The 27780-nt window shown below is 46.3% G+C and overlaps 2 protein-coding genes across 5 annotated transcripts; one reads left to right on the top strand and one right to left on the bottom strand.

Moving 5' to 3' along the window:
- Nucleotides 1-1006: 1006 nt before the first annotated feature.
- Nucleotides 1007-23912, top strand: si:ch73-366l1.5 (FILIA-N KH-like domain-containing protein). 4 transcript variants are annotated; one of them, XR_013098438.1, is made up of 6 exons: nucleotides 1008-1400; nucleotides 12625-13219; nucleotides 14528-14627; nucleotides 16378-16542; nucleotides 16623-18861; nucleotides 20147-20669. XR_013098438.1 is itself a non-coding variant. In XM_012920591.5 (5 exons), exons 1-4 carry the CDS (start codon nucleotides 1152-1154, stop codon nucleotides 16409-16411), a joined length of 978 nt encoding a protein of 325 aa, XP_012776045.2. In that variant the 5' UTR covers nucleotides 1008-1151; the 3' UTR covers nucleotides 16412-16448; nucleotides 20147-20669. The 4 variants fall into 4 exon arrangements, 3 of the variants coding, with proteins under 3 accessions (XP_024658043.2, XP_012776045.2, XP_004556540.2); XM_012920591.5 differs by lacking the exon at nucleotides 16623-18861 and having other exon boundaries at nucleotides 16378-16448; XM_024802275.2 differs by lacking the exons at nucleotides 16378-16542; nucleotides 16623-18861; nucleotides 20147-20669 and adding an exon at nucleotides 23115-23912 and having other exon boundaries at nucleotides 1007-1400.
- A 1497-nt stretch (nucleotides 23913-25409) lies between these two features.
- On the bottom strand, nucleotides 25410-27520 carry LOC101464336 (GTPase IMAP family member 4). Its single transcript, XM_014407762.2, has 2 exons — nucleotides 27433-27520; nucleotides 25410-27083 (listed from the first exon to the last, which is right to left on the bottom strand). The coding sequence occupies exon 2, from the start codon at nucleotides 27016-27018 to the stop codon at nucleotides 26254-26256; it is 765 nt and encodes a 254-aa protein (XP_014263248.2). The 5' UTR covers nucleotides 27019-27083; nucleotides 27433-27520; the 3' UTR covers nucleotides 25410-26253.
- Between the last annotated feature and the right edge of the window lie 260 nt (nucleotides 27521-27780).

The following is a 27780-nucleotide window of genomic DNA, read 5'->3' as shown; positions in this document are numbered from 1 at the left end:
TCAGAGGGACCAACAACCCCGCCACCGTCACATCACCCTGATGCTCAGGTTGAACTTCAGCGGCTCGTCTTCACCATACCTGCGTGTGAGCAGCTGCTGCCATGTGATTGGCTTATTGGTTCATTATTTAACAAGCAGATAACTAGGTGTGCCCAATCAAGTGTACGCACACCATTTATAACCTTTGAAACGTCTGCTGGTTGGCAGGCTTCTTGTCTGTTGTGTTTTAAATGTGGGAAACAAAAAACATTTAAAGATTTATTTAGTTAGAACACAAGTTGATCTTTATTCTCATCGTAAGCACCGCCGAACTTGATGTGCGACCATTAGAATGAAAGAGCAACAGAAAAGAAAATATTCAGTCATAAATAAAAAGAATAGATAATAATTCTGATAATGGCAGCGGAACAGATCCTAACAGGTATTTCAGACTCGCACTCTGACTGCAGGTATTGCACAGGAAATGCTCAGCACGTGACCGCTTAAAGCTGTTGTTCAGCCTGATGGTCGGGCTGCAGTCGAGCAGAGCTTCCGGTGCCTTTGAATTCACTTTAAAGAAAAGAAAACTAAATGCCCACGCAGACACTAGGCTTGGGGCTTTGCTTTGGTAAGCAGCTTATCTGCTTGAAAATTAGCCCTCGATGCCTCTTTTACCCCTTTGTTAACGACTTTTATTTTGAAATATCTAACTGGGTTTACATGCTGTTTGTAGGGTTTATAATTTTTGAAACCATTCTTCAATGCTGTGGTAGCCTGTGTGTCAGATAGTTTAAAGTTGTATAAGTCCTGTTCATTTGAACAAGAAGCCGGCGAGTTATTGTGCCCTACATGTCAGGTCTCTTATTTTGAAAAGTACAAACGACTGGTTTGTATTAAACACTCTGAACCCGCATTTGAGTTTTCGGTCTTTAATTTCGAAAACCCACTTGGAGTATTTTATTTTGAAGCAGATCCGGCTGCTGCCCCTGTATGTATGTGTGTGTGTGTGTGTGTGTGTGTGTGTGTGTGTGTGTGTCAGTGTCAGCTGTTGAGGTCAGATTGTGTGAGGAGGCGGGATGAGGCTCAGTGTGTGATCGCAGCCTGATTAACACACACGGTCCTCAGCCTCCTCTTGAACAAACACACACTCCGTGACTTTTCGGCTCTTCATCATGGACTTGGACCCCGCCGTCATCGTCCCCGCCATCCTCTTCACCGTCGTTGCCATTTATTTCGCTACGTCGCTCCTCAGCAGGAAGCCCGATGTCTCCTCCTCGTCTGCCGGGAGCAAGAGGTCCAAACTCGGGTACGGAGACGACCTTCTTCCACAAGGAGCTCTGGAAGAAGAGCCCGAAGCCTCCCTGCGACCAGAGCCTCCAGCTCCGAGCGTGGAGGACATTGGGGCGGCCGAGACGATCCAGGTGAGCTCCATCGATGCTGTTATTGATCAGACTGGTGTTTGTTTGTTTGTTTGTTTGTTTGTTTGCTTGTTTTGTTTTTTTAAAGAAGCGGCTACTTTTAATTGATAAAACGCAGATCTACGAACCCGGGAAATGAACTTTAGTTCCAAAACTGATCAATAAGCAATAAAAGATGTAAGAAGTACAAACGAGACGCAGTTTGTAACTGCAGCCTGTCAGACAGGAGCCTTTAATGCCTCAGTCCTTCAGTTTCATCACCTGCGTCTGAAGAAGGCGGTACCAGATACTTTAATCATTTACTGTCACTTTATATAAACAGATGATTAAAAAGAGAATAACAGCAAACACCAGGTTATTGTTTGTCCACAGGAGACATACTCTCCCTATCTCCCTGTCTCTCTCCCTCTCTCCCTCCCTCTCTCTCATATTGGCTCCTTTTCACTGGATAAAGTTCAGATAAACTTTCTCATTAAGGTAAAATGATGTTTCCTCTGTAACAGTTTCGGACCAAACGCAGTCGATCTGTGTTCGTGTGTTTAGGTTAACGGTGATTGGCTGAAAGCATAACTGGCAGATCAGACAGAGATGACAGGAAGCTGCTGTTTATTCAGTCTGATTATTGGAGGTGATGGCAGGTGCTCCTTTACGTCCACATGAACTTCCTGCTTGAATCGGTTTATTTTAGTGGCTGTTTGTTTTTGTTTTACATCTTTATTTATATCGACTAATCACTAACTAACATATTAGTTACATATCAGTGAAACTGCAGTTATCACAGACTGTATATGGAAAACGGACGTCGAGATACTGACTGTTGCCATCTTGGTTTTTTAAACCAAAAATAAAAGAAGGCTAACAATAGCAACCTTTAGCATTACTTTAGCATCACAAAACCTTATTATTATGTTACGTTGTGTTTTTCTATCATTCTGTCACTTCGCTGCTCTTGTTTGCACATTTGCACGGGCACTTTGTTTCTGCTGTCTGATAACAAAAAAAAAAAGCTTCCTTAGATAGTTAGTTTGTTTGTTTGTTTGTTTTTTCTTGTTAATTTATGCTGTAATTTATGTTAGGTCAGTCTGTCTTGTCTCTGCTAGCAGCTAACTAGGCCTCTTAGTTAGCTAGTTTAGTGTTTTCTGTTAATTTATGTTGTAAATTTATGTTGCATGTAGCACCTTGGTCCTGGAGGAATGTTGTTTCGCTTCACTGTGTACTAACTGTATATGGTTGAAGTGACTATAAAGCCAACTTGACTTGACTACTTCTCAGTAACAGCCAATCAAAATCTAGCTCAGCCTTATTGGACAGTTTGTTGGTACAGGGACCTCACAGCAGACATATTATTGGTCACATGATGTCATTAACAATGCTCCCAACCGCACAAACAGGTCCAGAGGTCCAGCTCAGGTGAAGCTAGCAGATGCAGGAGCCTTAATGCCAACATTAAGCTCTCTCTCTCCCTCCTTTTGCACAAGTCGAGCAGCGTGTCAGGTTACATTTCACTGCAGGTTATACTTGTATAACTATGCGTGTGACGAATAAAGAGTCTTGAATCTAAATACAGTTTAAACAGGTGAGCTATAAACAGGTGTTGTGAAGGAGGAAACGATCCACAGAGGCCGACAGTTTGTGCATCGGGCTGTGAACATGTGTATTTCTGCAATAAAGGTTTAACATGGGAGCCTCTAGTGGACGTGAGAGGAACTGCAGCTTGTAGAGCTTCATTTGGATGTTTGGTTGCCCCGAGTTACCACCTGCTCTCCTCGAGCTACCTGTGTGTGTTGCTCTGTGAGTGATTAATAACCGTCCACCAGTAAACGGCGGGTGCACTCTGGACTGACGACTGGAGGCCCGATGCCCAAACATGGTCACCACCTTTTCCCTGTGATTGGTGGATTTGCTTGTGCACACTCTGACTCGTCTTTATGGAAATGTTGAACTGTTTTTGGGAGGGTGGAGTGAAATGCACACACAAGCTGTGGTGTTGGACTCGTTTGAATACCTGCTGATGTGAGAGCTGTTAAACATGCAAACCATCTGCCCGCCATCTTTAAACAGCCTGCAGAATGTGTAACAGGTCTCCGACTAACCGTCTATATTTGGTGCCAGACACTAACTCCACACTGACACCACCTATAGGAGGTGGGTGTGGCGCTGTGGCGTGGGCATGTTTGACAGCTGTGAGCTCAACCTGCTGATCCCACTTTTTAAATCCAGCGACTCTGAGTTGCTGAGCCTCCTCTGATAACGTTACCCAAGCACACCGAGCTGCAGCTGTCAGGCTTACTGTACGACTGCCGCAATGCATCGTGGGCCATCTCACAGCGTTCATAAAGGACGTCTGTCTGAGAGCTGGAACACAGCGAGTGTTGTTTTCTGTGTGGGAGTGACAGCAGCACAGCCAAAGGGACACTGGCTGCACTTTCTATTTTACCTCAAACTTACATTCAGACAGAAGGAAGAAAGTTTGGGAATCAAACCCTCAGCCTTCCTGCTCCGTAGATGTGCTGTGGAAGAGTTTCCTGCTCTGACCGTTGGATTAAAACACTGTTTAGTTTGGATTATTTGACTTAGTCAAATGATCATTTTGTGGTGTTAGAGCTGGGGACCAAAACATAAGGAACATTATGTTTGGGAAATAATTATTCTAATTAGAATCATTTAAATATTAATTTAACATTTTACTGCCGCAGAGGAAAGAATTAAGACGTTTAGATTTATTCCAAGAAAATCCATGAAGAATATTCAAGTTTTAAAAACACGTGTTTTTATTTCACTGTCAGCTGATGCTTGTGCTGATTCTGATGTTCATGCAGAGACTAAACAGCAGAGCTTCGTCTCGTTCCTCCGGTGAAAGCTGCACAACGTGAGCTCACTCACATCTCCATAAATGGAGAGCTGCTTCGCCACGAGCGACACACTTTCAAAGAATGAGGAAGGAGAGGAAATGTTAACCAGCTCTGAAGAAACAACTTTCACTGTTGACTTTGAGCTAAAGATGTTTCCTCTGTGTCCACGTGTTAAACGAGAAGCAGCACTTTTTCCAGCCCGAGCACATCAGCTCAATAAAAAACTCTTTATTGCATTAATCTGGGCACAACGCGCTGCTCTCTCTGTGTTTGCCTTATCTAGGCTGCAGTCTGGATGGAGGTGGAGTAACGTTAACAGAAGGATTAGTCCAACATGCTAAGCAGAAACATGTCACAGAGTCACGCCGGCTGAACAAGAAGGAGAAATCAGGCTGAGACGCATGAAAACAGCTCTCGGCCAGATATGCCACTCGCTGCTAGAAAAACTGACCTGCTGATAGTGAAAACTCAATTTTATTTCACAACAACAGTCGCCTCAAAGTGCTTTATACTGTAAAGTAGACCCTACATACAGAGAAAAACCCAACAATCATATGACCCCCTATGAGCAGCACTTTGGCGACAGTGGGAAGGAAAAACTCCCTTTTAACAGGAAGAAACCTCCGGCAGAACCAGGCTCAGGGAGGGGCGGGGCCATCTGCTGCAACCAGCTGGGGGTGAGGGGAGGACCTACGGCCTACGTCTATTGCAGCATAACTAAGGGAGGATTCAGGGTCACCTGGTCCAGCCCTAACTATATGCTGTAGCAAAAAGGAAAGTTTGAAGCCTAATCTTGAAAGTAGAGATAGTGTCTGTCTCCTGAATCCAAACTGGAAGCTGGTTCCACAGAAGAGGGGCCTGAAAACTGAAGGCTCTGCCTCCCATTCTACTTTTAAATACTCTAGGAACAACAAGTAGGCCTGCAGAGCGAGAGCGAAGTGCTCTAATAGGGTGATATGGTACTACAAGGTCATTAAGATAAAAAGAGCCGAGGTTTCAACAGGATGTGCTTGAACTCTGGGAGGAAACAGTCACAACGTTTGGTGTTTCAGGAACAACTATACATGAAATCAAACATGTGAGACTCTCGTCTTCTTTGGGTTTTATCAAACTGAGCAGCAGCGAGTCGTGGAAGCTGTGAGCCGTTCTCTCCAGCCTGACATACCTCTGCTGGTATTTCCCCCGGCCTGGCGCCGTTCCTGCCTCTCCTCCTCCCTCTGAGGCCTGCTCGGCTCTGGCTCAGTACTCCTCTGCTCCACAGAGCTGCTGGCTGGGCATCAAATCCGGGACAAAACAATGTGGTGATTACACTGAGCTTGGCACCGTCACCCTCACCACCACCGCCGCAACCACACCCTGTCCCCGCCCGGCCTCTGAGAGAACTTCCTGGTGTTTATTGGTTGTAGCTGCTGGGGAGGAGTTTGCTCTTTATAGCACCACCAGAGCCTGAAACAGAGGATGTGAAAGGGCCGGTCTCAGCGATTGGCCTCGCACTCTGAATCTAAATGTTTGTCTCACAGATGTTGGTCTGTATGAGATGAAGTAAGATGATCTGTGTGAGAGGACACGGTGGAAGCGTCTCCGTCGTAAATGGAGGTGGAGTCAGCAGCTGAAGTGGAGATAGGGCAGCGAGCAGGAGGATAACAAAGAGTCTGTTCACACAGAGGCTGGAGCGCTCGCCTCGGCACGCTGCCCTCAGCTGAATCATACTGGGATGAAATTTATGGGAAGACCTGCAAATGACAACTGTAGCCAAGCAACCGTCTCCAAAATCAGTGGAGCAAGAATTCTTATATCAGATGAGACCAAATCACCTGCAGTCTGTAACATCCACGTGGCCCAGCTGGTGGATTGACTTTATTCTGATTAATTACGTTTTTCTTTTTCATTGTAAACTTTATAATCTCATATAACAGAAGAGCAGAGCTGTGTTCACAGCGTCCAGCTGCCTTCAAACAACACCAATAAGCCCTCATTAACATTTACCTGCTGTGGCTCCACTGTAACATTACCTGACAGCTTGAAGTAATCAGCTGACCCATCCACCCACCCCGACCTCCTCCCTGTCTCACCGAGCTCCTCGTCTGCTGTCAGAGCTGCTGTATGCGGTTCAAAGAAAACCTGAAGGCTTGTTTTGTAATTTGCAGGTGTAAGAAACAGTTTAAGAAAAGAAGCAAAGCAAAGCTTGGAGGTTGAAACGTTTGCATCGTGTGTCCGACGTCTGAGTGATCTGTCCGGTTTGCTCAGGTAGCTCAGTGAATTCCCCACATGCCAGCTGAGCTGATGCTTCCTCTGCGCCTGTTATGGAGCTGAAATGGCTTTTAGGAGCACAGCACTCAGTGTAATGTTACAGATATGCTTAGCAGGACGTGCTCTCAGAGGTGGTGAAGGCGGCGGTGACTGAGCCTAATCCACAGTGGAAGAGCTTGTTTTCCAGAATCCCAGCTTCAGCCTTTGTACGTTCTAAGTTCTTGCAATCATATCTTATAATGACTGTTAATGAGTTTAGAACATGGTCCCAATTAAAGAGCTCACAATCCTAATTTGGTGTCATAATCTGTTCTGACTGAATGAATGCAATCGCTCGTTTGAAGTCGGGCTACGAACAGAAAGCAGAAAACCTCCCGTAGCAAACGTCTCATCCCTTCACTGCATATTCATATCAAAAATAATCTGTCGATAGAGTTTAAGTCGTGTAAGTTTGATGGTTTATGTGCCGATGGTAAATTGGTCACACATTAACTTTTGTGCTGCCTGGTAGATACGTTCTCCAAATTAGGAAGTTGATGTTTGTTTCATGAAAGGACGCCGCTGCACACAATGACCTCATCACTCCTTTAACAAACTGTTTTCTGGTTTAGGCCCGGAGTCCAAACAGGGCCCGTCCTCATCGTTCTGCTGACTCACAGAGCGATTTAATGAGCTGCATTTAGCACCGTGGGTATTTCAGTGATTCAGAGCTCAGGAATTCAGAGGAAGAGACCCGTGTTTCCGGCTAAACAGATGCCATGCCAGTGTGAGGCTGTGATGGAGGGCTGCTGTGAGGTTAAGACAAGCGTGCACCAGCTGTCTCTGTGGTGAGACCAGCAGCAGACTGTGGGGTCTCTCCGGGTCAGGGCGAGACCGATGGAGCAGAGCGGGCCTAAAATCAAAAAAAGATTTCTGCCTCCATTTCTCTGGGCTCAAGATCGGTTAATACTCATAAAAATGGCCATTTCCTAGAAGACGTGTCACATTTTTGTTCATATGATCCAAACCTTCTAGTTCAGGGGCTGTTATGGTCCGCCTCATTACAACACTCAGACTGTGACACATCACTGTCTGACTGACGTTTGCTGGATGTTTGCTTTCTAATCTTTGATTTACTACTTTGTCATTTTGATTTAACATCCTATAAACTTGATGTACCTTATGACAGCGGTCCCCAACCCCCGGGCCTCGGACCGGTACCGGTCCGTGAGTTGTTTGGTACCGGGCTGCGAGAGTCGAGGCTCAGGTGTGAAATGTATAGTTTTCAGGGTTTTTATCGGTTTTCAGCGTTATTTTGTTATCGTTTTTGTCGTTTACTCGGTTTTCCTGGGTCTTTTCACGTGTGTTATGAATAAATCTTCTTTTTTTCGGTACTGGTACTAGTTTTATTTTGTTGTATTTATCCGCGACACCTTAAAGGCCGGTCCATGAAAATATTGTCGGGCATAAACTGGTCCGTGGCGCAAAAAAGGTTGGGGACCGCTGCCTTATGATACCTCTCTGTGAAAAAGCTTTGAGGTCAGAGGAGAATGGACAGACTGATAGGAAGGAAACAGAAACTCTAATAGTCTAAGGAGCTTGGAAAGAAAAGCGTCTGGACTTCTTTAGGTTGCTTGAAGACGTTTCACCTCTCATCCGAGAAGCTTCTTCATTACATTCAAGGTATGTAGAAGAGCATCTCTGAACCTTGAAGCAGCAGAACACCACACAACCGTGTCACTCCTGTCAAATTCAAATTTTATTTGTCACACACACACAACCATACACAGTATGACATGGGGGTGAAATGCTTGTAGCTGTACAATGCCCGACCATTAAATGACAGAAGAAAAGTTTTACAATATTTACAATTTACTACAAAATTTACAAATTAACTTAGAAATTTACAGTAAAGAATGTGCAAATAGCAGAAGAGATTATAAAGATAAGGATTATAAATTATAGGAATTATAGGATTATAGGAAATGTGTGGTGGTGCGTGTGGTGACGTGTGTGAGAGTCCAGTCTTATAGTGACGTGTTTGGGAGAGTCCAGTCCTACACCTGGTTTAGGCCCGAATAGCCTGGGGGAAGAAGCTCCTCTTCATTCTCTCTGTTTTGGCCTTAAGGGAGCGGAAGCGCTTCCCAGACCTCAACAGTGAGAAGAGTCCATTGTTGGGATGGGAGAGGTCCATCATAATCTTCCTAGCTTTGGACTTGCACCGCTTGGTGTAGATGGACAGCAGGTCAGGGAGCTCTGATTGAATGATGCGTTCTGCCGAGCGCACCACCCTTTGCAGATCTCGTCTGTCCTGCTTGGTGCTGTTCCCAAACCAGGTGCAGATGTTTGACGTCAGGACGCTCTCGATGGTGCAGGAGTAGAAGTTCTTGAGCACCTTCAGTGGCAGATGGAAATCTCTAAGTCTTCTGAGGAAGAAGAGACGCTGACGGGCTTTCTTAACCAGGGTGTTGATGTGACAGGACCATGACAGGTCCTGAGTGATGTGGACACCCAGGTATCGGAAACTGTCCACTCTCTCCACTGGCGTGCCACTGATGATGAGGGGTTTGTAATTCCTCGCCTGCTTTGTAGTGAAGTCCACGATCAGCTCCTTAGTCTTGCTGACGTTTAGGAGGAGGTTATTCTCCTGGCACCAGGTCTCCAGGTTCCTAATCTCCTCCAGGTAGGCCGTCTCGATGTTGTCGGAGATCAGGCCCACAACAGCAGTGTCGTCAGCAAACTTGACAATGGAGGTGGTGTCGGATGTGGCTACACAGTCATAAGTGTACAGTGAGTACAGCAGGGGGCTTAAAACACAGCCCTGAGGCACTCCAGTGCTGAGTGAGATGGAGGGGGAGACTTGTTTCCCACCCTCACTGTTGGGGTCTGTCTGTGAGGAAGTTGAGGATCCACTGACACAGTGATGAGCTGAGTCCTAGATCCGTCAACTTGGTGAAAAGCTTAGAGGGAATTATTGTGTTGAATGCTGAACTGTAGTCCACGAACAGCATCCTAACATAATTCCCTCTGCCAGTGTCCAGGTGACTCAGGGATGTGTGGAGCAGGTGAGATATGGCATCGTCTGTGGAACGATTAGTCCGGTAAGCAAACTGAAGTGAGTCGATGGTGGGAGGAAGTGAAGAAGTGATGTGATCTCTCATCAGTCTTTCAAAACACTTCATCACAATTGAAGTCAGTGCTACTGGACGGTAGTCATTGTGGCAAGCGGGCTGTTGTTTCTTTGGAACAGGGACAATAATGGACCGTTTGAAGCATGTGGGAACCACAGCTTGGGCCAGGGAGAGGTTGAAGATCTCCGTGAACACCGGTGCTAGTTGATCAGCGCAGGCTCTAAGGACCCGGCCAGGGATTGCATCTGGTCCTGCTGCCTTCCTGGTGTTCACCCTCCTGAAGGTGTTCCTCACGGCATGCTCTGTGATGACGAATGCATTTTCTTCACTGGTGCACTCCGAGCGCGCGCAGCCGTCGAAGCGAGCATAAAACGTGTTCAGCTCATCAGCCAGTGAAGCTTCTGCATTCATCATTGAAGAAGCTGGTCGTTTATAGTCCGTTATAGTCCGCAGTCCTTTCCACAGGCTCCTAGAGTCGCACTGTCGTAGCTGTGACTCTAGTTTTTCCCCGTAGCTCCGCTTTGCCTTTCGGACCGCGCTGCGCACGTTGTAGGACGCAGCCTTGTATAGGTCCATATTACCGGAGACAAGCCCTTCATTGTAGGCAGCGGTGCGTGATCTCAGAGCGCCGCGGATGTTTTTATCCAACCACGGCTTCTGGTTGGGAAACGTTCGGATGATAGTTCTTTCTGCTGTGTCGTCCGCTAGTTTCCCGATAAATCCCACAACCGCTTCCGTAAACATGTTGATGTCATCAGAGCTGCGCCGAAACATGTCACAGTCTGCGTCATCCAGTGCGTCCTGCAGCGCGGCCACCGATTGGTCCGTCCAGCGAGCGACCTCCCTCCTGATTGGTGGTTGCTGCTTTAGCCTTTGTTTGTAAGCAGGTATGAGGAAGATGGCGGAATGGTCCGATTTTCCAAATGCCGGCAGGGGCTGAGCCTTGTAACAGTTCTTGAACAGGGTGTAGCAGTGGTCTAATGTCCTCGTGCCCCGGGTGGGGCAGTTGATGTGCTGGTGAAGGTTGTGAAATGTCCGTTTGAGATTCACTCTGTTAAAATCTCCCATAACAATGAGTGCGGCATCTCGGTGAAGTGTTTGTTGATGTGTGAGAGCCTCATGTAGCTCACATAAGGCAGTGTCCGAGTCCGCGTGAGGCGGAATGTAAACAGTGCAGGCAATGACCGCAGTGAATTCCCGAGGGAGATAGAAAGGGCGACACTTAACGATCAAAAGCTCCAGATTGGGCGAGCAAGAGCGTGTGAGTGGGGAGATGTTTGTGCTGTCGCACCATCTGTTGTTCACCATCAAACACACTCCACCACCTCTTTTCTTCCCCGACTCCATTGTCCTGTCCATGCGGTAAACCGAAAAGAACCCCGTCGGCTGCACGGCGTGGTCTGGTATCGCTGGGTTCAGCCAAGTCTCGGTGAAGCAGAGGAGGTTGCAGTCCCGAATGTCTCTCTGGAACTTGATTCTGGCTCTGAGGTCATCAAGCTTGTTCTCGATGGATTGAACATTGGCTAGCAGGATACTGGGCATGGGTGCGCGGTGTGCGCGAGCCCGTAGCCTGTTCCTGATGCCGGCTCTTTTACCTCGAGGCCGTCGCTTAGGGTCGCGTCCTTTGTTCTCTCTCAGGATCTCCTTTGGCCAGGTTGGGTCCGGAGTGGCCAGGTTGGGTCCGGAGTTCAATCTTCTGTCAGTGTGAGCAGGAAACTGAGGGTTCAGTTCACACACCAACAGAGGAAGATGTTTGCTGGTCTGATGAGTCACGTTCAGACGGTCAGTTTGGAATCAACATGACAGCATGGATCCATCCTGCCTGTGCTCCGGCCGCTGCTCGTGTGATGGTGTGGGGAGGTTTCAGTACCAGCTTAGTATGGTTTACACTGCCCGAGTGTTGCTGCTGGCCGTGCCCATCCCTGTATGACCTCAGGCCAGCTCCAGGTCTCAAAGCTCAGATCATCTTGGACTGCTTTCTAGAACTCGGCAATGAGCTCACTGTACGCAGTCACAGATCTCAGTTTAATAGAGTTCAAAGTTCCTTCGTCTCCATAAAGCCTTCCAAGTGTTTGGTTTCTTTAACCCCTGGAGGGTCCTAGAAAAATGCATACACTATTGGGCTTAGAGCCACAAATCGACCCAAGACCCTCCAGGGGTTAAGGCCACAAGCGCCTCCTAAAGACGAGGACAGGAGGAAAGCTTGGATGGTGGTATGGCAGAGAGGCTGAGGCAGAAACCAGATCTGCTGCTTGGATGTCGATGTGTGCAACCTCAGCACAGACAGGTGCAACAGTAGAGCCAAATAGGGAGGTCAGCCGCTAGATATATACCTGGGTATATATAGTACATACACTGTACATAGCTGTATGGATGAGCTGCTGGGTGTCAAGGAAGGGACAGGTTAGCTGAAGAGGGTTTTATTTGTCCCAGTGTTGCTGTGGAGGTGCTGCGAGTGACAGTAATGACCTCCAGATGAGTTGGTCTGTGCAGAGGTCATTACAGGGAGTCCACATGTGTCCAGGTATTTTTCATTGCTGAAGTATAAGTCTTCCTTCAAGTCTGGGTGATATTACATTTCTCTGCTTCATGAAATTCTTGTTTCATGGCGGTTGTTTGGTTTTCCTCTGCGGCCCAGATTCAAAGCATCTGGGTTCGGTTCCCCGAGTCAGCAAAATCCAGCGCCAGTGAGATTTGAACAAGCAAGACAATATTTGCACATTGACGGGTTAACTGTGCTCTTACTGTGTAATAACGGTCTGTAATCCTAAAAAACATTTTGTAATAAAGGTCTTTAAAGTTATCAAAAACCAGCCTTCGTGAAATCTGTTTCATTTTCTCAAAAGCAAAAATTACTTTGAATTACAGGATGACGTCATTCATAAACTTTCCCAAAGCAGATTCCAGACTTCAGCAGGTTTATCGGGTTTATCTCAGTTTTGACAGTCGGCGAGCTGCTCGTTCAACTGTGACGTCCACTGCTGTGAACTGTTTTCATAATCTTTCTCTTTTCAGGCTGTCCCAGAACCACAACATGTCCCAGAACCAGCGCAGATATCAGAAGCTGAGCCGGAAGCAGCAGAAGATCCAGAGGTCACAGAAGCAGTCAGAGCACCAGAACCTGTGGCAGAACCAATAAAAGTGCCAGAGACAAGAGCAGAGCAACCACCAGCACCAGAAGCAGTCCCTGAACCAACAAAAGAGCCAAAGTATGTTCCAGAATCAGTCACAGTATCAGAACTTGTCTCTGAAGCTGTGTCAGGCCCAGAACCTGTTCTCGAACCAGATGAAGCACAAGAAACAGCAGCAGTGTCTGAACCCATACCAGGCTTGGTATCAGGCCCAGAACAAGCTGCAGAACCTACCCCAGAGTCCAAACCTGTAGCAGAGCCCTTATCAGAACCAGACAGGTCCCCTGAACTCATATCTGAACCCAAAACTGTCCCAGAACCTGTTACTGATCCAGAACCTGTGCTCGTGTCTGAAGTGGCAGCCCAGAAGTCCGCGACTGAACCCGAAGAACCGCTTGAGCAGATTCCCAGACCCAATGAAGGTCTGACAGAACCATCGCACAAGCAGGAACCAGAACCAGAGACCATCCTGGATGATGGTAAGTCTGCTAGCTGGACTGTGCATTTCTACTCTTCTGTCTCTGTTCAGAGAGGTTTTGGTCTTAGTTGACCTCGGTGGACCACATGAGTCCAGAACTGGTTTTATTTCTTGGCCAAGGACTGCCTAGTGTCTAAGTTTCCAGTAATTAAATATTAGGAGCACCCCGAGGCTCTATCCTGGGGCCTCTTCTGTTCAACATAAATTTGAAAAGCCAAACTTGTTAAAAAACCTGTTAAATAATTCAGTACAGCCTGTGTACTGATTTCTTTAGTGAAGAATGATGGTTCCTCAATTTCGCTTTATTTATTTAGCGCCAAATCACGACAACCGTTGGCTCAAGGCTCCTGAACGTCTCAATGCCAACACCTCAAAAACATTTGCTTTGAACAGTGACATGTGGTGTAACATGTATGTGACAATGACATTGGTTCAGTATATCTGCTGCTAAAACAGACTAAACGTGCTGAAAGTTTGAACCCGCTGTGAACACTGAAGCTCCCACATACGTGCTCTGGGTTTACGTGTCAGCTTCGTTTACACTGAAGACAATCTTTGAGCAGAAAACTGAGGCCAGCAGCTGCGCGTCACAGATAAGTCACTTCCAGGAAACATTAGGAGTGTACACAGATGCTGGGCTACTGAAATACAATGTGTGACCCAGAGGAATATATTTTAGAACAGCTGATTTGCTGTTAATGAATCAGCAAGGAGGAAATCCGGCTACTCCCTGTGATCACTGTGACCTGCAAGTCTGGATCAGTATCCAGGTTCATGCATGATGCACAACTGTGCTCCGTGCGGCCGGCTGTCGACGCTGGCTGAGCCAGAGCGTGGTTACTGTATCAGCCGGCGTGCGTAGAGGTGAAGCAGCCATCTGCTGCAGGAGGATGATACTTAATCTTGAACAGGCAGCAAAGCTCTTGGCGTGCAGGCTGACGGCTCGCCATATGACCTCCAAGCTGTCACGCAGCAGCTGGAGCGACAGGTGCGTTTGTGTGCTCGGAGGTTATTGCTGCACAAATACAGTGGCAGAAATGATCAACCACAGACTGCAGTGATGTGACCGCTTGGACTTTGCTTCTAAGCTCTTTTAAATCTACAGTAAGAACTTTTCACCAAAACTGTGAGTCCTGCCGCTCTCGTTACTTCAAGAAAGAAAACAGAGATGCACTTTAGTTGTTAGTCACTCAGCAAATGAATATAAAGAATAAAAAAAAGAAAAATCTTGTATTGTCAGTATGAGCTGATGAGTTAGAGCTGACATCAGCCAGATGCTAACATGTCTGCGCTCCCTCTGCTGTTCCAGATGTGGCTGCAGCTGCTGATGTGCTGAGCTTCACCCCGGGAATGAAACAGAGTAAGATGGCAGTGCTGATGACCCAGGAGGACATGGAGGAGGAGCAGAGGTTGGTTTCCTGGCTGACAGTTTCACTGCATGCTAACACTGACCTTGGTGCTGTGTGCCGTGATCACGCTGTTCTATCCTGCATGGACGGGTCGGCTGCACGGAGCAGCCAAAGCTGATTGGCTCCTTAAACCTTTCTGACACTCGGCGTGGAAGATTTGATGGAAGAGCTCAGGAAACAAAAAACAGCTGTGGTTTCATTTGAACTCATCAGGTTTTAATTAACCAGCTATTGTATGGATGTGGTTAGAGAGCTGTCTCTACCAGCACGTGGCTCAGTGTGGACAATGCTGTGTGTCAGTCGAATGCTGATTGGTTAAAAGTGGGCGGGAACAGGGAAGGGCGTGACGCCATGAATGGGAGAAGCAGGAAAGGTGGAGACTTGAACCCACCGACAGTAAACGGCTGCTTTGTGTAGACTGGGCTCGGTGTGGAACCAGAACCATGGCCTCCCTTTGCACCACCTCAGGTACACCTTTGTCGTACCTGTGCTGGGAGCAGCTCTGCCTCTTGAGGCTCTTTACACACTCCCGTGTTTCCATCCCAGCAGAATTTTAACTGAGGCAGCTGATTATTCAAATCGAGACTTTTGCCGAGGACTCGGTCCGTCCTCGCTGGAGCGAGAGAGCGCTCTGGTTCGTACATCCAGAGCAGCTTCTGTCTCCTCCGTTCGTGTCTGTTCTACGCGTCCTGAGGCTGACGCTGTCTGAACGCAGTGTTATGTAATCTGCTGCTACATGCTGTCTGTGCCCGTCTGTGAGCCTGCAGCTGGACGGAGTTCCCGTTGCTTCTTTGTTGAATCACAGTTAAGTAGAGAAGCAGCCTGCGGACGAAAGTCTGGCAGATTTCACCGTTTTTATTTTCTGCTCTTGTCGGTGTGGGGCGTGCACGTCTGCAGCGCTCTGATTGGACACTGGAGCTTTGTGTGGCTTGGTGCTGCTGCTGCACTGTGTTCCTGGAGCAGGGGAGGCCTCTCTGTTCTCAGTTTGCTGAGAGAAGCTTGTGCAGAATCCTCGCCGAGCATCTGTTAAACTCTGAATGTTTGCTTCCAGCTGCGCAGTGACCTTACCTTTGTGTTCAGTCTGACCCCAGCCTCGTCAAACACCTGGAGGCCAAAACCTTCTGAGTCAGGAGAAACTCGAGAAAGGGCGAGTCCCTCCAGACTGAAGGTCGCTCCTCACTGTGGGACACAGAGGCTTGCACAAAAGATGCTAACTGACCACAAACAGTCATTTTTCTGTCCTCTTGTAATCAGCTGTCATGCATCATGTGATGGATCTACGTTAGTGCATGAGGTGTCTGCATGCAGCTGCTGCATGCAGAGAGATGGGCGTGTTTCAAAGACAGATACAGCCAGCGCTGCAGTTTGTTTTGCACAGGTTTGGGTCAAAGTTCATCCCTGATTGGTCCCAGTCCTGCTGCAGCAGCCTGATGCGTCCTGTACTGGGACTGTTGCATCCTTATTCATCAGAATACATGTTGTGCATACTGGGAGGATCACCATCATGTGACACCTGTGATGTGCTGCTCTCACTTATAATTTGGTTATGACGCCGCGTGCATGTGTCTGATAGCCGTGTTCAGTTACACACAGAATCGTGATCATCAAACTTTTCATTTAAGCTTCTTTTTATATCCGCCCCTCCTGGAATATCCCAGCATGCACCAACCTTTTTTTTTCTGGAGAATTTGCACGTTTTTCTGGATTGTATGAGTGACGTGTCTGACAGCCTCCACCTTTATCTTTCCAGGATAGAGCTCACGTCTGATTTTACCTCTCTGTAATCAGCCTCAGCAGACTCAGTGTGGTAGGAAGGAGCTGGTAAGGAGAATATCCCCTCCCTGAACCCTCAGCCCTGCCCGTCCTTAATCACCCCTAACGCTGCAGCACAGATAGACTGACGCCGACATTCACAGTGAGAAACAGAGCAAATGCAGCCAGTTAGATCAAAGCGTCCAATAAGAAGCTATAAACTGATTAACGTCTCTCCTGCAGAGCCGACAGCAGCTGCAGGTTTGACGTCTCTCATCTGAAGTTTCTTCAGGAGAACAAACATGTTGATCAAAGCAATTAAATGTGCTGGAGGAACATAATTAAAGAGCATCTGTAATAACTGCAATGATTTGATTATTTGAGTCAATCTGCAAAATGACGATAAAAATAAACTCTGAGAATCAGCGTTTACAGAAGCCGTCGTGTGATTCGCTTCAGCTGCAACATTAAAAGAAAACAGAATGTTACTAAAGGGATATTAAAGCCGTGCGTGTAGCGCCATTGTGGTACTTCTTTCACTGTGACCGTGGAGTCTCCTCCGTGGGGAGGGTCTGTGTTTGTGTCTCCCGTGGACGTTCGGGTCCAGCTGCTGGTTGGGTCCCTGCTGACACTGAGAACATGTTTTTGTGTTTTCTGCCCACGAGTGGGCGTGTCCCAACTTTTAATCGTTTCCTGTCTCTGCAGTGAGATATTCTGCATGAGGTGCTGATGACTGATTATTGATTGGTCTATCCCTGCGGCTGATGCTCCTCCCTGTTTCACGCTCATTCCTCTGCTGTTGGTCACATGGTCTGTGTTTACACCAGCCCGCCGCTCCAGACAGCGGCTGCTTATCCTCTTATCATTATTGTCCTTCACCGTCTGCTAACAGGAAGCTCAGCCCCGCCCCTTTAACCTCCCAGCAGTGTACCAACTGAGTGTGACCCAGCAGGGACAAAAGGCGGCTGATGTGGGTCACATGTTCTCTGTGGGGATAAAGGAGACGCTCCACCTCCAGCTGCAGCAGGAGCGCGCTCAGTGTTGTGAGGCTTCACGAGCTTTTAATCTAAAAGAAAAGAGCGCCGGGGTCACGTGACCACGCTGGGGCTGACGTGAGTTTCCCAGGCTCCAGGGTTGGACGAGCTCTGGGAGCATTTTCACAGACGTGTGATGGGAACTCTTTGAGTCATGTGAAGAAGATCAGGCTTGGTGCTGCAGTCACAGCGTGGACGGGTCCTCAGACTCCCCTTCATGTGATTCGGTCCTGCTGTGCGCTGCCTTCTTTACCTCAGACAGGTGAGATGCTCCTCTTCAGTCCAGCCGCTGACCTCAGACACACAGCTTTCATTATCTCCGTTACTTCAGGGCTACTGCCTGTTTATGGAGGCAGAGGTGTGACTGAGAATCATTGGATTTGGTTTTTATTCCTGGTTCATGTTTCCTGCCAGCCCGTCTCTTTGTCCTGCGAGTATCCGGTCATCTCTGATTCAGTCTCCAGCTTTCACACACACATTTCCTGACCTGCATAAACTACTGGAACACTTGGTTGCAGAGGCCACAGTAACTCGATTTTACTGTTCGTCTGCCTCACAGACGAGTGGAGCTGCAAACTTTGAGAAAAGGCCTGAGAGCAGACGTCACAGCTGCTGCCTCGTCCGGAGCAGTTTAATTTCTGGGTGTGGACTTTGATATCACTGCTGCTGTGATTCTAGCAGCGGGCTGCCAGACTTCATATCAGCCTCCTGCAGAAACTGTGCAGCGTCAGAGCAGGGTTACAATGATTCAGACGGGGTCCTGGAGGCGCTTAAACACATCCATAAAAATAGAGGTTGAATCATTTAAGCCAAACAGTTCAGCGCTTTATCCAAAGCACAGGAAACCGTGGCCCATAATTAACGGTTGCTGTTATGGAGAAAACGAGCAGTTTGATGGAGAGTCCTCCGCCTGCGTCTGAGCTCAGTTTCTTTTTTGGACTTTTCCACTGCGCGCAGCGTGGAGCTCACCAGCGCCCTCCTCTGGTCAAACACACCACACATTCAAAAGAACCATAATAATACCTCATATGAGTATAATCAGCTGTCACACAGTCAACGTCAGCCTGGACCAGGACACTGTGGAGTTCCCCACCCCTGTCATATGGAGTATTTTATTCCACGCCGACCGTGACGAGGGGCTGCTGAAGCAGAGAGCGTTTCTAAACGTGTTAGTGACGCATGTTCAGGTGCTGTTGAAACACAATACAAGCTTTACTTGTTCCACGTCCTTCCTGTCGCGACCTTTGCTTTGTGGCTGTAGCCTGAGGCAGCAGCTGCTGTCTCACCTGTGCAGGTGAAGCGTCGCTGTGGACCGGCTGCTCATCGAGCGCTCGCCTCTGCTCGTTTATTTCTGTCTTCGCTCTGGTCTCGTCACATCTGTCAGCTTCTGTCCAGCTGTGCTGCTCGCCTGCTAACCCTGCATGCTGCCTGCTACGGCTCAGCTAACGGTGAGTGCCGCCCTTTGCTTCACCTGTCAGGAGAGCCGTCATTAACCATGTTAGGCAACGTGTCCATGAGTCGAACTAGTTAACCTAACTGACCTCTGACTCTGGTCGCCTCGATCAGCTGGAGTCACTCGTGAAGGACTTTCCACTGAACTGTTAGCTCAGGCTTCCCGGTGACCGCTCAGCAACCTGCAGTCAAGGAAACGCGTGTTGTCTCCGACTGGAGGGTGACTGTTGCCTAGGTTACATCAGCCCCAAAGTGCTGCACCTAAAACCTGTGTGTGTTTTATGTTCTGGTAGCAGACCTCTGCAGTCTCCTGTGGTTCGCACTCAGTGTTGCCAACTCCTCAGTAAGGAAAATCGCTATTGGTTGTCCTAAAAGTCGCTAAATGACGTCATCGCCTAATTTGCATAATTGGTCATGCTAATCTAATTGTAACCTATGTTGTTGGAGAGAGAAATAACATCGTGGAAGAGACATAAAGGGAGTTAAAAACGTCCTAAATGCAGTTAGAGTTTATTTAGAACTACAAATTAAATTTCTTTTAGCAATTATTGTTTTTTTTAATGTCACAATTCCAACCCTGCTCCTTTACCCGGGCTTGGACCGGCAAGTGACCCGAAATAGGCGCTCTGGTGGAGTTACTTTGTGTTTGTGTTTATAAGTAGTTTTAAACCTTGTGATCCACAAAACAGCATAAGAGTAAAAGAACTGACTGCGTTACAGCACCCGCTGCTTGTTGAGAGTAAAAGCCATACGCGCTTTCACGTCTGAAAACTCGCTAAATATAGCGACAGAGTCGCTAAATTGGCAACACTGTTCGCACTGGATCAGACTGCAAACACCAACCACAGGAAACAGAACATTTGCTTTCAAAGTAAAAGTTGTGCCTTATCGCTGTAGCCAACACATTTCATGCAGCTTTTACTCTGAAGGCGAGCTCTGCCACAACAGCTCAGTGAGTCGTTGACGACTCGTTGCAAGTCGGCGACTTCTATGCAAACTACGAGGCACCAAAGCAACCTGGAGGAGGTTTTCGGTGCAGCACCGTTTACTTCTCTGCCCAAAAAACTTCAGCATCTATAAACCTGAATATTCGAGTAGAGTCAGTGTTGGCGTTAGCATCTCTCAGAGCTGAGGTGACTCCAGAACAACGTCACGTTAAACTGCGCTAACTCTGGTGCGTGTTAGCGTCACCGGGTTTAGATTTTCAGACGGTTTGAGTCATTTTTAGAAGTTTTCCTGTAGTTGTGATCTCAAACTAGTGTTTTCTTTGTGTTCTTACAGCTGATCTGTGAGGATGAGGGGCTCTGAAGAGATGAGATAAGACCCTGCAGGAAGTCCTACTTTCTTCTCTTGTTGTTGAGTTTTGAGGTTTGAGCTGCTTGTGAAAAGCAAACGTCTTCACACCAAAGTGCCTCCAGGAGTTTCTTTTCTGTCTGCTTTTCGTGTCCAGCTTTTCTGAAGCAAACAAATTAATTATGTGAGTGAATGTTAATGAAGTTAACCTCAGTATAACCTGGTTCTCACTGCTGGTTTCAAATGAAGAAAGAAAATTAGACGACAAGCTGCAATAAAACGTTCCTGCTGGCTTCAGTGTTCAGTTGTGATTTTAAAAGTTAACCATGAAATAAAAGCGTGAAACATGTTGTTGATTCTTTCTGATCTTCATCCATCCATCCATTCGCTTCCGCTTATCCTTTTTCAGGGTCGCGGGGGGCGCTGGAGCCTATCCCAGCTGTCATAGGGCGAAAGTCTTTCTGATCTTTGTTTTGTAAATTCTGGATTATTAAAAGTACTTTTGCCCATTCTTGATGTTTGTTTATTCTTTCCTGTTTCCTGTTTTTGCTTCAAAGTTTAGGTGGAGCTGACAGAGACAACAGCACCATCAGGTGGTTGTTTAGAGGCAACATATGAAAAACTAAAAGTGTAACCACAGACGACACAAAAAATGAAAGTCCCTCCAAATATGGCAAACCTGCATTAAGATGTCCTCTGGCTGTAAGAGGTCAGGAGGTGAGCCTGCTGCTCAGCTGATCTCTGAGCTCGTCCAGCCTGTCGGGTTGATGAGCTCAGAGATCTCTCACTGAGAATTTAGGATCAAAAGTGATGAGTGACGAGTCTGGTTTCAAAATATCAAGATGCAGATGATTGAAACGCTCCTGTTTTATCTCAGCCTCAAGACCTAACAGAGGAGGGGCAGACGAAATACTGTCAGCTTACAGCCACTGCTGGGAATCATCAGTGGAAACACTTTCAGAGACGTTTGCAGTGCCAGAGTCTTTGGACTGGTTTCATTTAGCTGGATGTGTGTTGGAGTTAAAACTGCTGATTAATGAAGAAAATCAAATTTTGATCCACATGCAGTAACATCTGAAAGATTCTGATTGGCAGCCTCATTTTTCAGCCTGACGATGATCCCATACACACTGCCAGCGCAGTGAAAGCATGTCAACACACAGTGGAGCACTATCAGTCATGGATGGGCCTCCCCAGAGCTGGAGCTCAGCATTCCTGAAGCAGTGCGGGGACCAATGTTCCCCCCAAGCTGCGCGCGTGCACAATTCTGCACTGCTGCACGGCCTCTGCACACAGAAAAAAATCTACCTGAATTGAAATTAAAATAAATGCGTTAACAATTCTGTTCTTCAGTGTTAGTCAGACAGTGACTGGCTGCTCCTGTACGGGATCAGAACGATGCCGCCTTATCCCACATTCGTATATATGCAGCCAATCAACGTTGACAGGCTATGACAGCGTCCTTATGTGCCGACACCGCTGTTTTAGCGAGCAAAGCGGCGTGTAGTGATGCGCGAATCATGAACGAATCGTTCAGTACTCGAGAATCACTTTACTGACTCGTGAATCATGATTCACAAACCCAACTGACTCACTGACTCATCCCTGTTGCTGTTAGCAAACTCATTTCATTAGTAGAAATGTATCTAGCTTATAATTAAAATTGTGGAGAAAAACACAACATCCAGTTTCTTAACAAAAACATTTCTGCTCTGAACATGAAGAAAAAACCCTGAGTAGAAGCTCACATCAGGACAATCGCTCCTCAGTTCACAGTAGCATCGCTCTGCTAACTAAGTGTAGTCAATGGTTTTGTTGTGTGTCAGAACAATGAGGCGCCTGCTGAGTGTTACAGGTGTTACAGCAGTGACACATCTGCTGCTGTCAGGCCTGCAGGTATCAGGCTGTTGTTCTCCTTCATCTCATAGTGGACACAAATTATTTTTTGGAGCGGCACAAATAATTTGCGTGGCATCAGATTTGATGCAGAACAGCTGATTGTTCTGTAAATAGTTTGAAATGTTTGTTTAAAAAACGCCTTGGCTGCATTTTTAGGTAAACAGCTGCAAAAAATCTTGTTGTTTGCATTACTCAGTTACTTTTTTGAAGAAGTAACTATATCATTACCTGCCCAACATTGGTCATTATTTACTGTATTTTGCAGAGTTACAGACTCTCTAACAGACCACAGACTCAGAAGTCAGAGCTTTATAAAAAGAAAAAAAAGAAAAGAAAGAAAGTTGTGTTTTCAAAATTGGAGTTCAAGTTATTTTTACTTCCAATAGTGTTAACATGCTGCACAGGTCATGAACAAGATTTTTTTAAATTTTCATTGTAAGTGGGCTAAAGCAGTTAACTAAAAGTAGTGTAACATAAATGTAAATGCTGTAATTTGATTACTTTAATGAACCATGCATGGATTCGATGCTGGCGTGACCGTGTGCTCACGTCTGCTGTTGCTCACTGTGGTCCAAGTGTCCGCTCAGGGAGTTTGTGTGTTCAGACACATGAAACATTAGAGGGAACATTGGTAAGGACATCCTGAGGCAGAAACATCCAAAGAAGAGCTCTGAACGTCCTTCAAGAAGCCTGGAGAAGAGATCCTCAGAGAGCTGAAGGATGATGGTGCTCACACCAAACATTCATTGTCAAGCTCGTTGGCTGAAGACTTCAGCGCAGTACTGTCTAATGATGTGCTACCTGGTTGCTAGCTGCAGGCAGCTATGTAAGGCTCAGATGGTGCAGATGGTGAGACTGTTAGCTGTTTGCAATAATCTGGTTCATTCATATTGAAATCATTCAGTGAACATCCAAACCCACTATCTGAAAACACCTGAGCGAGGATCAACAATAAAAACGATCCTGGAGGCTAAACTGTTAACCGTGTGTGTGTGTGTGTGTGTGTGTGTGTGTGTGTGTGTGTGTGTGTGTGTGTGTGTGTGTGTTGACATCCCAGGGTGCAACAGGAGCAGCTGGCGGCCATCTTCCAGCTGCTGAAGGCGAACCAGGAGGTGACGGAGGCCGACATAGAGGAGCAGCTGAAGCTTTACTCCCTCTGAAACACGAGAGACGCCATCGATCTGTCCACTCAGGAAGTCTATCACCATGACCACCATCACCAGCATCATGTCTCCAGACTGCAGCTCGCCATCTGTCAGACTCTAGGGACATCACTTCCTGCCAAAGTAATGCTAGGCTAAATTGTAGTAGCAGTTTGAAGAGCGCGCTAATGGAAGCTGGCAGGCTTCAGATTCATATTCATGGCAGACACGTGAGTGCGGCGGCGTCCTCGTGACGTTTCCCCTCAAACCGCTTCATTGGCTCTCGTCTGAGAGCTTCTGACGTCACCAAAGACCAAAAAAAGAAACAGTGTGTGGGATGATTTCAGCCTCAAAGCTCACTGAACTCTTTTCTACATTAACTCTGTAAAAAACATTTCAGTGCTCATTAACAAACATTTTTCAAATATTTGCTGCAAATATTGTTATTTTAAAATAATATTAATGGAACATTTTTGCATCAAGATTGTCATGAAAACAACTTTTTTTCCGTCCACCGTTCATTTTTTATTTCATAGTTCATTTAAAGCATTTATAGTATTTTTAATTAGTTTTCATAATAATAATAAAAATGTCCCCAAGTGTCCCCCGAGCTGTGATTGGCCTCCTACTCAGGTCTGGCTGCTTCTTCTTCTGTCGCTGTTTTTCTGCACTGGAGCATCTGCAGTCACAATAAAGCTGTTTGAAATCTCGCAGTTGAGTGAAGTGTTATATTTTCCTGCAGGAAACGACAGAACACGCTGGGATGATGTACTGTAAGGCCGGCTTCTGTAGTCCATCCTATAGGCAGTGTAGTTTCAGCAGTGCAGACATGATTAAGGAGTCCAGCGTAAAAGCAGTCTGCTTCTCCTTTCCTGAGTCCTTTTAAGTCTCTCCTTCACACCTTTCCTTCACTCCATGGCCTTTTCCCACTGTGTGGAAACTGATCTGGAAAAGGAGACTTGAGTTCATGTCGGGGCAGCTGGATCAACTCACAGAGAGAAACATCAGTGCCACCTAGTGGTTAATGGTGAAACTGCAGAACAACAGGCTCAGCAGCAGAGGCTTGTTTGTTTGCAGCTGCAGGCTGTGTTTCCTCCTGTGAGCAGCAGAGGGCAGCATTTCACTAAACCACACAGGTTCAGGGCTTCACCTCTGAGACTGTGAGCAGAAACACGCTGTGCTTCCTGTTCGAGCTCTCTGCTCTTTCCTCTCACCCTCCCTTACTTCATTTTTCAGCAGAGCCGTCTGCCTTTGATTCCCCAGCATCTAAGGCTACGTCTAGGCTAGGCTAGGCTACGACGTAGCCCAAGGTGACGTCCCCACAGCAGGTTAAATACCTGGGACTCTCCATGATAGAGGTGAAAAAAACACAAAGATATTTTTGTGATTCGTTTGATTCGAGTATTTTTAAGCTATCAAGTAAGAGTTTGATATAAAAATCTCAAACTGAAGGACCAAATCCAACCCTTTGGACATTTTAAAGTGGACATGAACAACGACATGTAGAAAGGAAAATTCTCAGCATGGATCTCTGCTCTGTAAAATGGTCTGTGAAGCTGGATTTAGGAAATAAGTGTTAAAGTTAACCCGACAAGGAAAATGTCGGTCGAGTGAACCACGGGGTTGTCGAACTGAAACAGGCTCTCCTGCACACAGTCCTCATTTATACAGTTCTCTGCAAACCCGAACATCACGGCTAACAGGAGGACATACCTGTTCCAGCACAGCCAAACATCGAAGAACCACTTACTGCTAAAGGGACTGACAGTGGAAGTGGGCACTGGCTCCTTGGTTTCTTAACATGAAGCTTATCATTGCAACACAAAAAGAGACCTCCTTAGTCTGCTCTGCTCTAATGTTAGTTTCCATGTTTTCCACTGAGTTAGCAGTTCTGTCACCAGCTAGCTTACATGCATAGTAAGTCTATTAACAGCAAACAACCAACCGGTTGCTGTCACATTCTGTACTGACACAAGGTGGCGCTGAACATGTTGTACAAGCTTTAACTTATTTCACTTATTATACACCCATATCACTTTTTCTGGAGCTTAAATATTTTCCCCTCCTCTCCTGCTTGTAGCTGCTGCAGTCTGCACAGCAACCCACCAAAACCAGACAGTAGAACAGACAGGAGAGCTGACGTTAGAGGTGACAGCATCCACAGCGACACTGAAGTGTGGAGAGGTCTGTGATCACGTGCTCCACCCTAGTAACACTACAATCTCAATATCAAAGCACTGCTTCAGGTAATAAATGAAAAATGCAACATAACAGAAATTATAAATTATATTATTTGGATTTTTATTACTTTACACAGTTTTTAAAGTGATTTAAATGCTACAAAAAGAGCAATCACAAGCTCCCAGAACAGCATCTTCAAACAGCAAAACATGGAGATAATAAATTCAATGTGCAAATTTGAAAGCTGACAGTAACAGATGTTTGGCTTCTATGATTTTTCTTTTTTAAAGAGCAATTTTGGAGGATGATGTTCTGTTTCAGGTTTGTTTCCCAGTAAAGTATCTGGAGGTACCCAGTAATCTTGTGGCTCTCCCCTCCACCAACAACTGCTAATTCACTGGTGATTATTTTACTGTAAACTACTCTGCAAACCACTGAAAGTTAGATGTTTTTAAAGAGTTTAGAGAGCTCAACCAATCAGCAACCAGAATACAAACTGTACAGATGTCCCTTAGCTTGTGATAAAAGACAGAAACATCTTGTGAGGTTGAGGCACAAAACGATGATAACAGTCATTGCTCAAGACTTTCTACATTTGAAGCAATGCATGTTCAGGGATTGTAACATCTAGTCCTGTTGCTTAAAGCACAAATATCCCTTACAATATGAAAAGGTAAAAAAAGAAAAAGAGACCTGGTTGCATGAACATTACACCGACTCACTGCTGCATCATGTGGTACAAACTGGTATTAGATGAAAATACAGCCCAGGTCAAATCGTCACGGTAACGAGCCATCGTGGCCATTCCTTTCATTTTTAAAGGTTTGAATCTGTTTTTGAAACATTTTACAAAAAGCTAAATCAATTAAAAACTCACTTTTTGCAGCATTTCTCAGTGAGCATTTTGGCCTTCATCGCTAAAGCTGTTGTTCCCATCAACAGTACTGAACCCCCTAAAGCTCCCAGTAAAGCTCCCGATGTAGACGTCAGCTCACCACCTCCAAGTAAATATCCCCCCACAGATCCCAAAATGATTCCCACCAATCCAGTCCTTTCCAGAAGCGCACGCCTGCCTGTTCTTTCTGCTGTTTTTGGTTTTTCGTCCTGCTCGTCCGGTTTTCCAGCCTCTTGGAGCATGTCAGGAGTGTAGAAGTAATCTTTTCCCATCGGTGTTATCTTCTTCAGCAGCTCGGTGACCTGAGCAGGACTTTTGTCTTCAATGTTAAAAGCAAAATATCTCCACTGGCACTGCTCAATGAGTTCTCTGAAATCCTTACTCTCGATCATAGCCTCCTGTATGTTAGCTTCATAGTCTTCATCTTCATTTCTATGGGTGAACACCACTGTTGTGTAGGCCAATGCACGTCTGCCAAAGGTGCGCACAAAAACCTCCAGTACCTCTAATTCTTCAGAGGTGATCATACCGAACCTCAGCACCAGCAGGAACACATGAGGACCAGGACTGGCAAGATCAATGGATCGCTTGATCTCGTTCACCAGCTCATCTTCATGTTTTCCAGGTTTAAACAGACCTGGAGTATCAACAACAGCCACTTTTTGACCTTCCACAGTGCTGTGGGATTTCTGTGTGCGATCTTTGGACGAATCCTTTGAGGTGAAAGTCTCTGTGTTCCCCATGATGATGTTTCCTAGAGTACTTTTACCAACCGAGGTCTTTCCAAACAGCACGATCCTCAGGTCATCTGTTGGAAGAATATTAGTATGTGAGAACTGTCCCAGTCACCATCTCTTACAGCACTGACATAAATCATAAAGCAGCTGCGAGGAAGGAAATATAAAACATGAAGGCAGGAGGAATGAACAATCAGCGTTTATTAACAAGGAAACACAAAATCCTTTCAGCAGAGACACAAAACAAGATTCCCAAAAATGCAGAGTGGGAAACCACAGAGTGCAAGACGATGGATCAGACAAACATTAAGAGAAGGCTCTGAATTGACCGACGTGACCTGAACATGTCTGTGCAGCAGCCATAATCACAGCTGGTAGGATGAACACTAAAGAAAGGTTCCTTGGTGCTTCCTTTGTTACCTCCTTTAGTAGAGGAGACACTGGAGCATCCATATACGAAGGAGATAATCCACAGTTAAGCACCATCAGCAGCTGATGTGTGGTAGTCTGATGCTCTGAGCACCATGCTTGTGTGTTCATGGTCTTATAGAGTGATTGGACGCAGGTGAAGACAATCAAACACGTGATTTCAAACAAACTTTTGTCACTTTGTCATTATGAGGTGTTGTACGAGAATTTAAAGACGAAAAATCAAAAGGCTGTAACATGAAAAAATGTGGAAAGCTTTCTGAATTAAGCAGATCTTTCATTGGATAAAGCAAATAAAAAAGTTTCTATTTATTTTCATGTGCATATCACATTAAGTGG

This window comes from Maylandia zebra, linkage group LG4 (assembly GCF_041146795.1).
Source record: "Maylandia zebra isolate NMK-2024a linkage group LG4, Mzebra_GT3a, whole genome shotgun sequence".
Classification (NCBI taxonomy): domain Eukaryota; kingdom Metazoa; phylum Chordata; class Actinopteri; order Cichliformes; family Cichlidae; genus Maylandia; species Maylandia zebra.
Note: the sequence above shows the minus strand (reverse complement) of the source record. Positions and strands in the feature narration are given on the sequence as shown.

Coding starts and splice junctions, on each gene's coding strand:
- si:ch73-366l1.5 (XM_024802275.2), top strand. CDS start 1,152: ATGGACTTGGACCCCGCCGTCATCGTCCCCGCCATCCTCTTCACCGTC. Junction 1,401..12,624: donor GGGCGGCCGAGACGATCCAG/GTGAGCTCCATC, acceptor TTCTCTTTTCAG/GCTGTCCCAGAACCACAACA. Junction 13,220..14,527: donor AGAGACCATCCTGGATGATG/GTAAGTCTGCTA, acceptor CTGCTGTTCCAG/ATGTGGCTGCAGCTGCTGAT.
- LOC101464336 (XM_014407762.2), bottom strand. CDS start 27,018: ATGGGGAACACAGAGACTTTCACCTCAAAGGATTCGTCCAAAGATCGC.